Source organism: Stegodyphus dumicola, chromosome 11 (assembly GCF_044657685.1).
Source record: "Stegodyphus dumicola isolate Sdum_Otavi_A_Nest chromosome 11, ASM4465768v1".
Lineage (NCBI taxonomy): Eukaryota > Metazoa > Arthropoda > Arachnida > Araneae > Eresidae > Stegodyphus > Stegodyphus dumicola.
In genome coordinates this window covers 85,662,910-85,680,162 of record NC_140778.1, presented here as the reverse complement: position 1 = coordinate 85,680,162, position 17,253 = coordinate 85,662,910, and the positions used below count along the sequence as shown (strand labels likewise).

General features: G+C 31.5%; 1 protein-coding gene across 1 annotated transcript in view; it reads right to left on the bottom strand.

Annotated features, from left to right (window-relative positions):
- LOC118187697 (uncharacterized) overlaps window positions 1-17,253 on the bottom strand; it is a 532,717-nt gene that overhangs the window by 70,794 nt on the left and 444,670 nt on the right. The window contains exon 3 of the mRNA XM_085826955.1: window positions 11,916-12,016. Within this exon, the coding sequence (XP_085683081.1) occupies window positions 11,916-12,016 (101 nt within the window). The remainder of the gene's footprint in view (window positions 1-11,915; window positions 12,017-17,253) is intronic.

Below are 17,253 nucleotides of genomic sequence, written 5' to 3'. Positions count from 1 at the left end.
ACGTCTACAGATGAAAATAATGAAAACCAAACTACGTCTACAAACGAAAATAAGAAAACCAAACTACATCTACAAAATGTCGACATCAAGCAGTTGCTTCAAATCCAAAATAATGTCATCCAGGAAAATATTCTTTCACTGCCCATATGCAAATCACAAATAAAAATAATGGCCCAATAATTACATAGAATACACGAAATCCTTGTAGCCATATAAAATAACCTCGTTTACAGATGTTTCGAGCAGGTGGAAGTATTCGTAGATGAAGCAAATTACACGGAGTTATGGAATCATTCTATGGGATTGTGCTATGCAAACATTTGTCACAGTGTGACATTTTGTCTGGTGAAGTGCGTAAGAATGATTAGTGTAAACTGAAGTTTAACGCTATGCTGAGAAATCTGAAGAAAATTTGCTTTTCTTTATGAATACCACCCTCCTTCTGTGGCAAAGTTTTGCACTAGTGGTATGATATGAAGTCCATTTTGCATGGGTGACGTAGAGCTAGTTCGGCAAGTATTTTATTGATGTCCAAGTACTGCAATGACATCCGAAAGTGCAGATTTAAATCTTTTTGAACACTTACAAGAATTTTACTTACTTATGTAATATGCAAATTCTTCACATTCGCTGAAAAGAGAAGGCTGCGTTATAGAGACCTATAAAAATGTGTCTGGCTAAACACATTCTAGCAAAGATTCTTGCACATTATTGAACTGATGGTCGCTTCGCTGAAGTTATTCGGACATATGGAGAAGCTGCATATTATTAGTTGAGAGTATCAACTGAAATTATCATAAATCTGTTTTTATCATTACTCTTTAAATTGTTATGCCAATACTTTTATCCAAGACTCGTACACATCATTGATTTGATGTCGCTTAGCTAAAGATATTCGGACGTACAGCGAAGTTGCACATTATTACTTGATTCTTATCAATTGAAATTATCATAAGTCTTTTTATCGTTATTATTTAAGTTGTAATATCAATAATTTTAACAAAGAATCCTAAAAATTATTGAGTTGATCGTCGCTAAGCTGAAGTTATTCGAACGAAATTGCACATTATTAATTTAGTGTATCAATTGAAATTATCATAAGTCTGTTCTTATTATTATGCATGTTGTAATGCCAATAATTTTAAGAAGAAAGAGTCATTCACTTTATTGATTTGATGTCGCTCAGATGAAGTTATTCGGACGTACAGCGAAGTTGCATTTTATTAGATGTATGTATCAATTAAAAAATATAAGTCTGTTTTTATCATTATTATTAATGTTACAATGTCAATAGTTTAAACAAAAAAGGTACAAATTATTGAGCTAATCGTCGCTTATCTGAAGTTATTTGGAGACAAAGCAAAGTTGCACGTTATTAATTGAGTGTATCAATCGAAATTATCATAAGTGTTTTATTATTATTATTTAAGTTGTAATATCAATAATTCTAACAAAGAATCATGCATATTGTTGATTTGATGTCGCTCAGCTGAAGTTATTCGGACGTAAAGCGAATTTGCACATTATTAGTTGAGTATAGCGAAGTTGGACATTATTAGTTCAGTGAATCAATTGAAATTATCATAAATCTGTTTTTATCATTATTATTTAAGTTATAATGTCAATTACTCAAACAAAATATAGTACACATTATTGATTTAATGTCGCTTAGCTAAAGTTAATCTGACGTATAGCGAAGTTGCACTATTACTCGAGTATTATCAACTGAAATTATCATAAATATGTTTTTACACTTAATATTTAAATTGTAATATCAATAATTTTAACAAAGAATTGCACACAATATTGAGTTAGGCCGCTGGGCTGAAATTATTAGGACATATGGAGAAGTTAAATGTTATTAGTTGAATGTATCAACTGAAATTATCATAAGTCTGTTTTTATTATAATTATGTAAGTTGTAATGCCAATAATTCTAACAAAGACTCCTATATATTATTCATTTGATGTCTCTTATCTGAAGTTATTCGGACGTACGGCGAATTTGCACATTATTAATTGAGAGTAGCGAAGTTTGGCATAATTAGTTGAGTGTATCAATTGAAATTATCATAAGTATGTTTTTATTATTATTATTTAAGTTGCAATGTCAATAGTTTTAACAAAGAATGGTTCACATTATTGAGCTGATGGTCGCTTAGCGGAAGTTAGTCGAACATATGGAGGAGTTGTATATTATTAGTTGGGCGTATCATTTGAAATTATCATAAGTCTGTCGTTATATTATTATTATTTAACCTGTAATGTTAAGAATTAATGTTATTCAACCGATAGATCAAGCAAATCAGGCAACAGAACAAATGTTCAAACTTTAATATGCTCAAAATAAATAGTAAAAAGACTATAATTAAAAATACTCTCATTTATTAAATGAGAGGGTTTTTTTTTTTTTTTTTTTGTTGTTGTTGTTAAGTATGAAGCATAAAATACTGTATTATTTACATTAAGTATATAACATATACTTAATGTAAATAATGCATTAAGTATATGTTATATACTTAATGCAAAAATACACGTTAAATGTTATACAATTTAGTTACAAATTTTTCGAGTCGTTATAATTAATTGCCATTTGATAGACGGAGATAGTATTTCTAATGAGAGGGGAAAGAAGTGAAAATTTGTTAATTAATTTATTAAACTCTTAACAGGAAGTCAGAAAACAAAAATTTCCTGGTTCAAATGATTATGATAAAAATAAATAAATAAAATATAACATAAAAATGCTTTTGTTAAAGAAGAAAAAAGGTGGAAAACAAAAGAATAGAAAGCAACGCCACCCAATGTCCTAGAACGAGTTCGTCTGCATTTTCCCGAAACATGTCGAAAGAATTCGGTCGAAAATTTCATCCGAAGGTGAGATCGGATGTTGTGGCCTTCCGTTTATGACGTTACAATAGCGGAATTGGCCCACAGGGCCAATTCCGCTATTGTAACTCTGGGAGACCACAGGGACTCTGGGAGAAGCCCACAGCATATGACGCATCTTTTTCACTTTCGCTTTTTAAACAAACTGGTTTATTAGACATGATTCTCAAATTTAAAGTAAATTCGTGAAAAGAAAGATTGGAGGCGGAATATTATGACAGGCGTAGGCTGCATGTGACGTCATTTAACTTGAGGAAGAAAGTGACGTCATGCAAATATGCCAGAAAAACTTAAAGGAATTGCTTTATCGTAAACCTCATACCATTCATTTCATCATTAATTCGATATACCGGTTATTGTTTCACATTTACGTGCTAACGTCCCTTACTACGAACATTGAAAAAAATAATTAAAATTAGTATTTCTCCAGATTTTATATAATTGCTCATTTATTTCAATTATTGCTTGAGTAATGAAACAAATTTTTAAGTTAATTTTGTTCAGAAAAAAATATTAAAAGTTACAAAATTTTAGTGGGTTGAGGCTCAAACAAAATTTATAAGTTCTATGTACACCTGAAAAGAAAATGAATGAAAGCATCTCGATATGAATAAAATCAGTTCATTCTTTCCAAGCAGCAACGAATTCGCAAATAATTTTTTATTGCCAAACCAGGGAACAAAAACTTTTGACACTTCAGGTTAATACATATGACATATGATTTAAATTTAATGTAACATAACAACTTTTTTTTAATATCAATAAAAGAATTAACGGGGCAATAATAGTATATCGTCTCATATATCGTCTCAGTTATCCTAACCTGAGACAAAAGAGTTCCCAACAGCATTCTGCTGCTGGCAACATTTAAAATTTCAAATGCATTTATTTAAAATGCTGATATTAACGAAAAAAATTTTTTTTAAATCTGAAAGTTTTAGGATTTTGCATTATGCTCAAATTTGTGTGTTTTTAACGTTTTGTGTGTTACATTTATGAATTAAATAACATGTTCTTCGCGCTTAAACCATAAAATTCAATTCAACAGCAGTATCACAAAATATTTAAAAGATATTTAAAAAGAGCATATCTTTAGAATTTCCCGCGCACAGTCTCCCGCGCTGAAGATCTCCCGCGCCATTGCTTGCTTTAAAATGTTTGAGTTTGTTAATAAAAAATTTGTTAAAGTTTTACAAAATATGAAGTCGATAATAAAAAAATTTCAAATTCGAAATTAGAGCTTGCAGATGCCCATATTCGGTGGAGGACTACGTTATTCAAAATTTGATGGCTTTAGGTACCGTTCTTTTATTACATTGCGAGAAACATACATACATTTATGCAGATTCTTTATTATTTAATTTCTTTAAATATAATATAGGGCTCTAATATTTGCTGTCAACAATTTAAAAAGTGATTCGCCATTTATAGTGAATCAATGCAAAATATGAAAACGAAATTAATAGTCGTTATGTGCAAATTATCCCTTTGGGCTAAAAATGTTTCGAAATATTATAACGCCACGTGCAATCGCGTGCTTTTTTCGACGTCAGAATACAATCATATACAGTAATAATATATTTAATATTTTTGAGAATGCTAATTTTATTTTATATTTTGTAAAACTTACAAATTTTGTCTAACAAACTCTATGATTTGAAACAGAACAGTGGCAGCACTTTTCCGAATAAAAGCATTTTTACGTCCAGCGCGCTCGACTGGTGCCACTCGGAAAAATGATTGCGAAAATCAGCATTTTCGGAGTTTTTCATTAATATTTCAGCCAATTAAAGTTGTACGAAGATGAGAATGATCGAAATGGTTTCTTAGAATTTTTTGGAATCCGGGACTATATCTCTCGAAACTCAACTCCCTGCCGTTCCGGAGGAGATAATGTTACAAACAAACAAACGCGAAAGATTTTAAAAGTATAGAAAGAAAATTAAAAATAGATTGTGTTTTGCTGTTTTGCATTTATACATCTTGCCATCTTGCTTCTAAAATATCTTAAATTATTTAATAGTATCCTAGTGATGTGATTTCTAAATATGCGAATCAAATGAAATCAGAAGTGACGGAAATAATGTCCATATTTTCCCATTTTTCTACTTTAATTTACATTTCATTTTATTGTGTAGTTTATTTTTATCTTTAAATGCTTAAAGGCTAATACTGAAAGAAACACGGTATAGTGGAAATTATGATTTCACAAATGAACAACGCCACAAGAGGCCCCGCACTATTCACAATAATAGTCGGTGGTAATATATATATTTTCGTTTTCTTTTTATTTAGCCAAGATTTTACTTCATTTTATTTACTTGTGGTTTTACTTATCAAATTACAAAGCGCTATGGACTTTGTTTCTGCCAAAGCAGGTAGACTTTGTGTGTAAATAGTGTTTATTCTTGTGAAACGTTTCAATGTACTGCTACTGCAAATTGTGTTTTTCATCATTTTACTTTCCAATTATTGCTTATCAGAAGAATAATTTTTATGAAATTTTAAAAATGCCTTACAATACATCCTGCAAGAGATGGCGCAACCAGAGCTCCAGTCAACTAAAATGCTTTTCATCCCTACTAATCATAGATGGCGCCACATGAGCGCCTCATTTGTTCAACGGACGGCGGCACAGGAGCCTCCGTCGCTAGTAATCTCTGAGTTCTAGCACAGCATGTGCGCAAGTACTTCCATATTACTGGATACAACTTACTCAATTCTTCAAGCATTTAAAAGTCAAGTATAATATATTGGTAAAGGCCGTTAATGGTCGATTGCCTCTTACTAAGTGATAGGACATAGATATAGACATAACACGGCATACTTCACTTGGATTATTCAGATTTTGATGATGATGAATATTATCCCTCGAGAAGTCGGTCCGGGACATAAAAATATGAATAATTTATAACGTATTAATTTTTTTATATATTTAGCAGTATCATTTTAAATAAATTATAAAAAAAATTCTGAAATAGCAAGGTATCATCTTTAATTTTGATTTATATAATTTAAATAATAATATAATGCAATAGTAATGTAACAAATTTCTTTACACAATTTTAACATCTTCATGAAGTAGTTTAGTCTACTTTTATTAAATTATATATATAAATAAAAAGTGAGAAATTTAGAACCAATTTCACAAAGGCCTCAAAAGAAGTGAAATTCAATACCAATAAATTTCAAAATATCCTATAAATATATATGATAAGAATTAAACGAATGTGCAATACTTAAAAACCTAAAAATTACGAAAACCTGAAAAGTTTTAATTATAACAGTTTTGAATAAAAGAAGTTGATAAACGTGAAACTATCATCATTAAGATTATAAGCCCCCTTTTGTGACTGCTACTTACGGTAATAACATCAATAGGTAAAAAATTACAAATAAAAATGATAATTATACTGCCTTGAGATAGTCGCTGTTTATAATAAGATAGTTCATTAGAGTCCAAAGCTTCTGCGGAAGATATTTATTCCTGAGAATCTGCTGAAACCATTCACGAGCAATATTTGTTCCATAAGGCTAAAAATGTAGATCTGTGGTTATTTGACAGTGAAACAAGTAGTGATCTTATGTACCTGGTAAGCCACAAAGGCACTTGTCTGTGTTATGTAGCCCAAAGCGAAATAAGTAAGCCACAAAGGACCCATGAGCTGTCAGAAGATAAGACACTGCACTATTTGTAGAAACTAATTTACTTGAAGGGATGGTTAAGAAGGTGAAAGTTCTTCTTCCAGTGACTTCTTGTGACGATGAAAATTTCCATTGTGACAATAAGATCTTTTTCTAAAAGAGATTTTAAGTAAGAAATTGGATTAGGCAAGGAAATAAATATATGTTAAAATATTGTTTGAAGCCTCTCGTGCTATCTGATCAGCGATCTCATTGCCCACAGTGCCTACATGGGCACGTGTCCAATGCAGTTTTGGTTTTGAACCCGTTGGAAAGTGCGTTAACAGATATTGACTATATCTCCTTAATGGAGAACGACTTTGCCCATCTATAGCTTGAAGAATGTTACATACACTCTTATATAATATTATGCTAGTTGTAGAGAATGCTTTTGCAAATTTAATTGCCTCTATAATTGCTAATAGTTTTACCTGAAAGATGGAATTTCATTTAATTTCGCTTTCCGCGTTTTAATTTGCATTCCATTGTAAAAAGACGCATTGTCGATCCTCTCCCGCATTTTACCGCGTACCAGTATGATTATAACACATGGAATCAGTCTAAATTTTCTTTCTCACTTATAAAGACATTTCATTTTGTATTACTTGTGGGCTTTCTGTTTCTTGTAGGTGCCAAGGTAAATTTGGTGGCCAACGCGGTGTCAATTACTTTGGTTTTTTGCGAAGTTAACTATGATGCTCATCTAGCTGATATCCTTCTACAAACAATTTTTAGTAAACACTGGGTAGCAATTTTTACGTAATGTAATTATCAAATTAGGTAAAATTGGAATTCGTCGAGCAATATGATGATGGTCCGCTATTCTGTGTTTTGATGTCATCATTTCTCGAGCATGTAACTTCGTATTTTTCTAGTACTTCGCTTTCGAGATGTGGGAGTAATCAATTCTCGAGCTTCGCAATATTTAAGGTTAAGTTTGCAATTGGTAGACAGATATTTATACGCATGTTATCGTCATTTTTGGCACTCACTGTAGCTCTGGGTTACAGATAATTCCCAAGCCTTTTTTTGGTTTATATTCTTACTTAATTTTAGCGGAAAAAATATATTACAAGGTGCCCTTTGGTGAAAATTTAAAAAAATACCATAAATGAACCATAAAAAACCATACCATAAATAAACCATACCATTATAATTCCATAAACGAACCATTTAAAAAATGTCATAAATGAAACGATATCTTTACGATAATCCAAGAGGCACATAGAAATATAAAACACCCAGTTTGTCATTTGGAGTACCTTTTCTAAACATTTTACATTTACAAAAAATTTTTCATTTTAAGAAACTAAAAGAACTTTTGAATTAAATTTGCTTGAGAAATAAAGCATAAAATACCATTCTTTGACTAATATAAGTGAACTCTAATACTCAGAACTTAATTTCTAAATGTGCCAGAGTCCTATGGAAGACCGTCAGGAAAGAGGAAAAAGAGTAAACAAATTAATAAAATGACTATTAAAAACATTAATAATTTTTAAATTAAATACTTAATGAGTATCAAATTGATTAATAATTACTTATTTTATATTAATAATTAATATTTAATTAATAAAGAATTTATTTATTATTATTTATTAAAATAATTAAAGATTAAAGTAAATAAATAAAATGTAAAGAGATAATTAAAATTTAATAAGCGATTTTTCATATAATTTTATTGCTAAAAATAAAATTTTCTGGATCAAAATTCTACTAAAACAATTGTTCATTTACATAAAAAAGTACTGGAGCCTTCTTATTTAGGGCTCCGGTGCTCTCCGGCTAGAATTAGAAATATGTCCCAAACACTAAGAAGTACTAGAGCTAGTCTCTGGTGGGCTCAGGCCCAATTTAAGCTCTGCTAATACTAAATATTACTCTGAGCTTCATAATACCTATTTAAGCGTTTAAAACAAATTTAAAAACTGTCTTTTACCATGCTTCAATGGAAATGGAACTTGAGTTGAGGCTTCGCATAGTTAATTTTTCCCATCACTAAGAATGGTGTCTCCAGGAGTATTAGTTAAATCTAAGCACGCTATCTCTAATGCAACATTAGTTAGGTCTGGCTGAACGCAACTGGATCGCGTGAAACTCCATTGTAAAATTTGATTTGAATAGAATACTAATGAGTAGACCCTTGAAGTCATTAAAAATATGATTACCATTTTATTCATTAAAATATGATTGAATTAAAATCACATTTTCAAATACATATTCATAAAAATTACGATTCGTGAGTTATGATATGGTTGCGTGCGTTGGGGTTCGTAATAGATTGAATGCTCTACCGATGATAGCTTGGTAAAATTTATTTTATTTAACGAAACACTTCCCAGTTCTGAAACTTCCGACAAAAATACTTGTACAGCTCTTCACAGTATCACGAAGTACAAACTATAATTCTAATTCAAACTACTAAGAACATTAAACACAATGCAATGCACAGCGCATCTAAAGAGCGAGAATAGCGAAGATATCGCAATACTCCGAATACACGCTGAACTAAAGAACGAATCAGAAATTAAATCTCACTTCTGTCCTATGTAGTTTTTTTCCCGGCCGCAAAGAAATCTCTAGTAAATTCTGTTTTCTGAAATTACCGGAAGACATATATGGTTAAAGTTACGTCTAGGTTACATTTGCATATAGTGATCAGTTACATTTACTCAATTACAATACTCATTACAGTTATATAGCGACCGGAAAAAAATATTTACAAATAGTCGCAAAGTGTGGCGACTTTTGGCAATTTCTTTCCAAATTTAGCGACTAATTTTTGTTGCCAAATTATCGCCATCTTGGCGATATCTGGCCAACTAAGCCAGGTAGCCATTTACTGAATATTAAATAGATTTGCCCAAGTTTCTTAGTTTTCCGGGAAAGCTTCGCTTCTGTACATTTTCCATGTTAAATTACCCCCCCCCGAAAAAAAAAACCCGACAATTTCACTAAAATTATTAACATATGTACAAAATTCAAAACAATATGATATTCATTAAAATATGACGTACATATTATATTATAAGATAAAGCCTTGTTGGTTTGTTAATATTAAAGCAATACTTAGTGACTTATATCATCAAATGAAAGTATAATGAGATGTTATTATTTTTAAGTGTATTTACGTAAAATTGTGTTTATTTTACACCTTTTTATCTTTCGGGGGTGGAAAAGTAAGAAAGAAAAAAAATTGTTGCCTCATGAGCATAAAAATATTATTTCTGATTTTTTTCTTATAACAGTGAAGTATCTGTGACATCAATTTTTTTAAGGTCTTGCGATTTATCCAACGGTTTATGATATCATGCCAATCGTTAATATTTCTGTTTGATTTAGAAATTCGATCGCTTCTTCAATAAGGTCATGGTGATTTTAACAATGAAGGATTAGATTTTTTGACTTAAAAATAGATAAAATGCTAGCAACGGTATTACAAATAATAATAAAAAAAATTTGATGTGGAAACTTCCTTGTACGGCCTTGAACACATGACTTCCTTGTGCGACCTATCATAAATTATGTGCAGTCTTTACATCTTTACTGTACATCTTCTAACTTTATTTCCTCCAATTATTTAAACTGAATTAACCGATTCCTCAAAGCAATTTGAAAATGACAAACTGCAAATTTTGAAATTAAATGTCTCGGTCAATTTGTTTTCGTATGAGGATCAAACTTCTTATAATTTTATATTTTCATAAACGAGTATAAATCCTTTTCCGAATATAAGTATAGGAAACGAGAGAATGCATCAAAACTTTTCCGTTACACACTCTTGGCTTGATGAACAATTTCCTATACACAGTCTCGCGCGCTGGAAATTAAAATGTTTTATTGGTACTATTCCGTTTTGAGGGCCGTAAAAAAAATTGCAGCGAAATTGTATGCGCAAAAGGGCCAAATCTAGCAAACGCGCCAATTTAAATGCGCGCCAAATCACGTACGTGCTGATTTCATATTGCGTAAGTTTATATAGTAGTTCTATATTTCTTAAGACGCCATTGAAATACTAGTTTAATTTTTAAATCCTTTTTTGATTTTAAATCCTTTTTTTGATATCCTATGGATTTAACAATTTGGGAATTGCCCATGACGAAAAGTCGGCAATAGAATTTTGGGTAAAGTGCAGAATCACCCACTGCTTGACGAGTTTTTTAAGAATTGCACATATTCGGTATCCATGTGCACATCGACCTATTTTCACTTTAAAAAAAAAATCCTAGAATTGCACAAAAATGGCACTGCGCACACCCTTGACTTTATCTATGTACACATCGACCTATTTTCATTTAAAAAATAAAATAAAATTGACAAAAATCCAATTGTTTTTACCCTTGTAAAAAGCGGCAAACAAATAAGTGGATGATTCTGCACTTTACCGAGAATATTTTCAAAGAAAAGGCATCATTCATTATAGAAAATTACGTTTGAACAACCAACGAGATGAAACTGTGCTTTAGCGATAGGTCGGTAGCGAAATAGCGATGCAGGCATCCATTCAGTTATGTTTAGCAATTTTTATATAAATTATAATAATGATCTGAAGTAGTTATTTACTCTTATGCTTCCATTCAGTCATGTTTAGCCTTTTTCATATAAAGTATAATAATAAAAAAGTATTGTATGAAATTAACCTTTCATGTAAATTAAAACATCAATCTTAGATAGTTATTTACTATTATACTTCCTTTCTTGCCGCAATTATTTTTGGCATCATTGGCATCAACAGTAGTTTGGCGATTTTTTATGGCCCTCGAAACCGAATAATACCGATTTTTTTGCTATTGCTCGCTTTGAAATCGTTGAGTTGTTAATCAAAAATTCGTACAAAATACAAAATATGAAATAGATAATAAAGCAAATTCCAAATTTTGCTTTCCAGATGCTCCTATTCGAGTGGAGGAGTACATTATTTAAAATTTGATATCTCAAGATAACGTTGTTTTATCACAATGCGAGGACCATACCATACGTTCACTCAGATTCTTCATTATTTCATTTCTTTAAATATAATGCAAGGGTCTAATATTTGTGGCAACAATTTGAAAAGTGAAATGCCGTTTTATAGAAGACGACGCAATATGCCAAAACGAAATTAATAGCGCATCTGGGTAAATTGACCCTTAGAGCTGATAAAATTTTAATAAAAGCGCCTGCGAGATTTCTCAATGCAAACAGGTATATAAGAAAAATTTCAATAAAATCGGAATGGTAGAAGAGGTAAAAAAATACTTTCAATATCTCACATAAACAAAACAGATAAACAGAGGAACCAAATAAAAGGGAACCTTATAAAAAGAAAAGACGGTAATTCAACAAAATTATTGGCAACTTACACCAGTCGGTTAAGCGCAGTAAATATGTCCCTGTCTTTCCTTGGCTGCCTTTGAATTTTTTGAGGTTGGCTTCATCGTGCCACCACTCCTCGCTGCTGTATCTAAGAGAACGAAACACACTACATTACTCTCTGACCACATTCATATACAGTACAAAGTCCGTAATCCGGACTCGTCGGGACTTCGGCGATTCCGGTTTTTCCGGATTATAGATCATCAATTTAAATCTGGTAAGATGGCATGCAGAAATTATACAATTAAAAATATGAAACCGTAATTTATGAAATAAAGAGCAATTATAATCTAAAGGGTATCAAAATTTACAAAAAAAAAAAAAAAAAAAGCTTAATATTTATTTGTTTACCTTTTTATTAAACATTTCTTTCAAAGTAAGTTGTTTATGTTGCTTCGTTTTTTTGTGCTAAACGCGCATGCGTAAACATTAAACGCGCATGCGTAAACATTAAACGCGCATGCGTAACATTAAACGCGCATGCGTAAGTTTGTGGCTTTGAGATCCGAAATATAGATCATTCCGGATAATGGACGTCAAGATTACAGACTTTGTACTGCATATTTATTGATTAAATAGAAATATAAATTGCTTTCTGTTTTAAGTTGATTTCATTATACACTTTATAAACTGGGATTTTAAAAGGAGATTGAAATAACGGATTAGTGCAATTTCAGCATTTTAAAGGAGCTATTGAACGATTGGCGATGTGTAGGTAATATAATTTTACTCCAAAACCTGTGCAGTAAAATATTAATTTACCATTCCTGTAACGATTGTTTTACCGCAAGTATCATTTGCGATCTGTGCCTCTGAATTAAGGGTACTGTATAAACAATGGGTACTTTTCCGTTTCGTCGACGCAAATCTCGCCAAGCTGGCGACAACACACAGTATGCACATAAAAAAATGTTAACAAATTTTAGTTCTAAGAATTTTTTTATTTTGAAGGCCATAAACATTTTAATAGCGTTTAAAATTTTGTAAAAAGCCAATAAATAAAGACAATAAATTTGTAAAAAGACATTAATTTAAGAATTTACTATGCTTTCATGGTTCAACATCCTGATTCGCCGGTTCGTATCACGTGACCCCAAGTGATCTCCTCCCACGTAAACTACGCTACAAAAATCTAATTCTCCTCTCAGTAATTATCTACATGAATTTCAAGTTAAATCTTAGTTTGGAATACAAGTTTAAATGCCAGAATTGTTTCAATTCGTACGAATAGCTTACTCAGAAATTATGTAAAACAGCAGTGCTTTACTTCTTTAGTGCATTCTCATTAGAAATGATGAATTTAACCCTTGACTTTGCCATTTCTATAATTTCGCCTTCGGTTGAGCGGTGTGATTGCATCCTAATTGACTTATGGCCTTAGGGCATAAAACTGAACTATCTGGTAAAAATTCTGTGTAATTGTATGCCAGTATTGAAAGAGACAATCAATCTGATAAAAAAAAGGTTGCGACTTGTTTTGAAAATGAGGCGTAAAATGTTACCAGCGAAGATATTCCGTTTGGCACCATTTGTACCATTATTGGCGACTTTATCGCCTGCGCCGGCAAAACGGAAAAGTACCAAACAATATTATTAATTCCTGTATTCATAGTTTCCCGATATCCATATCCCGATTCCTGTATCCATAGTTTAGTTTTACTGAATTAATTATATAGTAGTATACTTATATTATTAATATAATTCTACTGTATTAATGGTTTGAGTTCTCAGAGAATCATTTCTTGGATGGATACTTTAGGAAGTGGATATTTGAAAAGAAGTACAACTTTCATACACACACACGAAAAAGGAGGACATTACTATATTTCCCGTTCTACTGTGCTGATTGACAAAATTGCATTTCTAATATCAAAAGCGTGACATAGGATATGTCGTCGGGGAATGTTTTTTCTGAAGTAAGGATCTCGTTTTACTAGTTCTTAACGAGTAACTTAAATTAAGAAATTCTTACTAATTCATTTTAGTTTGCGTTTATGACAAGTCTTTTGGCTCAAGCAGACTAATTTCTTTCTGATTTTTAACTTTTGTTCGTAGCTTTTGATTTAACTCTAGGAAAATAACTAATTTGATCCTTACTTGGATAAAAGACGAAGCACATTCACTAAATTTGGTTATTGTTAATTGATGGTGGAGTGGTTTGTTCCCTTTGACTAGTCAATTAATATGTGCGGTCAATGACAATGGCTACCTTTTCAATACTTTAAATTTTACATTTTGTAAATTTTACGGTTCAAAATATTATTTCTTTACAGTTAAAAAAACTACTTCAATAGAAATCTAAATCTTATATATGCGGCTTAAGTGTTTGTCGCCAATAGTTTATTGGTTGCTTGCATAACTGTAAATTGTTTTATTCCCCGTGCAGTGCAGCGCGTGACGAATATTATGAGAAAGCTAAGCCGAAAAAATTAAAAATACAAGACCACGTGAATTATGTTATATATAACACTAGACTTATATATATAATATAACTTCTTATATAATATAACTAGTAGTTATATAATATAACACTTTCTATGTAAACAGAAATATTATTTATTACCTATTTACAAGCGTGATATTTTCATGCTTAATCATTTTCTCACAAAGCTATTTTTCCTCTCCATTTTACTGAGTGACAATATATTGAGATTCAATTGTAGAACATGAAAAGACTTACGACATCCAACTGTCTGTTTTTATGCAGAAAGTCTTCTATCCGCCAATAAACCAATTAAAGTTTGGTGTTTGGTGTATTTAATTATGGCAAAGCACACTAGGGCTATCTGCCTAAGAGGAGGGATGCCTTCGTGGAGGACTTTCTGAGAAAAACTGGCTCGTATACACGTTACACATGGGGAAAACCACGAAAATGCCCATGCAGCCAGCCCGTGCGCGGGATTCGAACCTCGGATCGAACTACCATTGTTCAGCGACTTTACCGCTCGGCCGCTGGTGGGCCTAAACAAATTAAAGATAACTTCAGAAAAGAATATGATGCCTAATTTTGATTGAGAGCTTTCCATTAAAATTTTCCGAGAAAATGAGCAAAGAAGAGACAAGAAAATTAATAGAATAGGTATTAAGAGTTTTGAAACTAATAGTAGTACAAGAAATATATAAATAATGTTGCATCGGAAATCTCTCGAACGCCAATGCGTTGCGAAGTAATGAAAACGCAGACGACTTAAAAGAATTAAATTCTAAGGTAGACTCTGATATTGATTCAGATGAAAGCTGAGTAGTGTGCCTGCTGATAAACAAAAGCTATTATTGTTGGAAAGTCCAATTCTATTGTAGTGGTATCTTTTAGATATAGTCTTTTATTTTTTTATTTTTTTTTATTTATAGGATTTTTTTAGAACTGAATTTTTTTGTTTGTTTGTTGTTGTTGTTCTTTCTTTTGGTATACTGAAATAAAGAGCTGTGTTTTAAAATCGATGGTGACCTAGAATACAAGAGTATGGTATTATAACTCCTAAAAAGGATCTTAGAAATTATTTGAGAAAATATGTTTTTATGCAATTCTTGTCCATATTAATTGAATACACTTAAAAATATCTCAAAAAATATCAAATAGAATTAAAGTGCTGTTTGATCCAATAAGCTGATTAGAAGTCTAGTTGTAATTATACAATCATTTTGAGCAGTAGACCCATCAGCGGCCGTGAGTTTAAGTTGCCCAACACTGGTAATTCCGACTTGGGTTAGATTCCAGGAAAAAAGGTTCGTTGCATGGACGTTTTCATGGTTTTCCCCATGTGTAACGTGTATACGATTCAGTTTCTCTTAGAAAGCCCTCCACGAAGGCATCTTTTCTAGTGTGTCCCTTAGCCCAGGTGGGCTCTGACGTATTCAAATAAACCAAACCTTACTTGCACAAGGGTGCCCTTCGTAAAAATGCCTACATCCTTATAGAGGTTGCTTTCTAAGAAGTTCATTAATGCGGAACTTCAAGTTGACGCCTCCTCTCAAGGTTGTTTCTATCTTAACAGCATCCGACTTGAATAAAAGTTTCGGCACTTCTATGACGAGTCACTGTTATGAAGTGGACTTGAGCTATCGGGTTCTTAAAGTGAGTCAGTTACTAAAGAGGAAAATAATAGGTAACTGTAAGGTAATTCTAGGTAAACCATATTATATTTCTGCAAACAATTTAAAGATACTGGAAATAGGTTCCGAACAGACATAAGTAGTAATATAAAGGAAAGTTTGCAATTGTGAATATTATAGTAATTGAATTTTTCAACTGCAAACAAAATTGCTCCAAACTTTTCTATAAAAGAATTTGAATCTCATCTGGCTTTACAAGATATTTTTTTTAATAATATTCGCTTAAAGTTCCGAATATTAAGATACTGGTTTCGTTCTGCTATTTTAATACATTTCATTGAAAAAGAAATGTATAAATATAATGATAAAAACTAAATTCATTATCGTTGTTTTGGTTTGACACAGGAAAAATAAGATTTTGCAAGAGTTTAAATAGACAATGAAATCAAAAATCAGATTATTACAGATAAGCAGATTAACGGGCAAACTTAGTGCGTATTAAGTACATTTGCTTTTACTGATAATAACATTGAGCACACAAACATTGTTTGGATAAATTTACAAATCTACGTGAGTAGAATCAGAATGAAGTTCGCATTTTAAATTCGGTTATATTATCCAATCAATCATTTTTTATTCCCAGTGTTTCCTATCTCTTTTACCTTGAAGGGAGTTTTTCACTTTTATTACGTTAAATATTAAATTTTAAAAAGATCTGAAAGGTTTCGGATTTTAACGGTCTCTCAAAAGGGATTGTTAAGGTTTTTTTACGCTCTGACTTAGCTCGCAATCTACCGGTCCGCTGTCACACTCACTTCTACCAGCCCCTAATTTTTTGTTGTTGTTGTCTTTTTAGCTTTATTATCAAGCATCATTTTCTTCGCACTTAAGCTATATACAATTCAACAACAAAATTACAAAAGTTTTAAAAGCAGCATAGCGGTATGCATTTAGAAATGTCGATGCAGAGTTAAGTATTGGCATAACATTTTTCTGTTTTTTCAGTCTTTTCTCAGTTCATCATATCAATGTTCAGTTTTCTTACTAAGATACTCGCATATCTTTGGTGATTGGGTCCCCTTAAAGATACTCGCATATCTTTAAGGATACTCGCATATCTTTAAGGATACTCGCATATATTTTTCATTAAAAAAGATACTCGCATATTTTTTTTTTTTTTTAATGTGTGTGTGTTTATTATTAACGTTTTGTTTGTTTACTTTATTTATTAGATATCACGTTCTTGGCTCTTCCGCCGCATAAATTTCGATT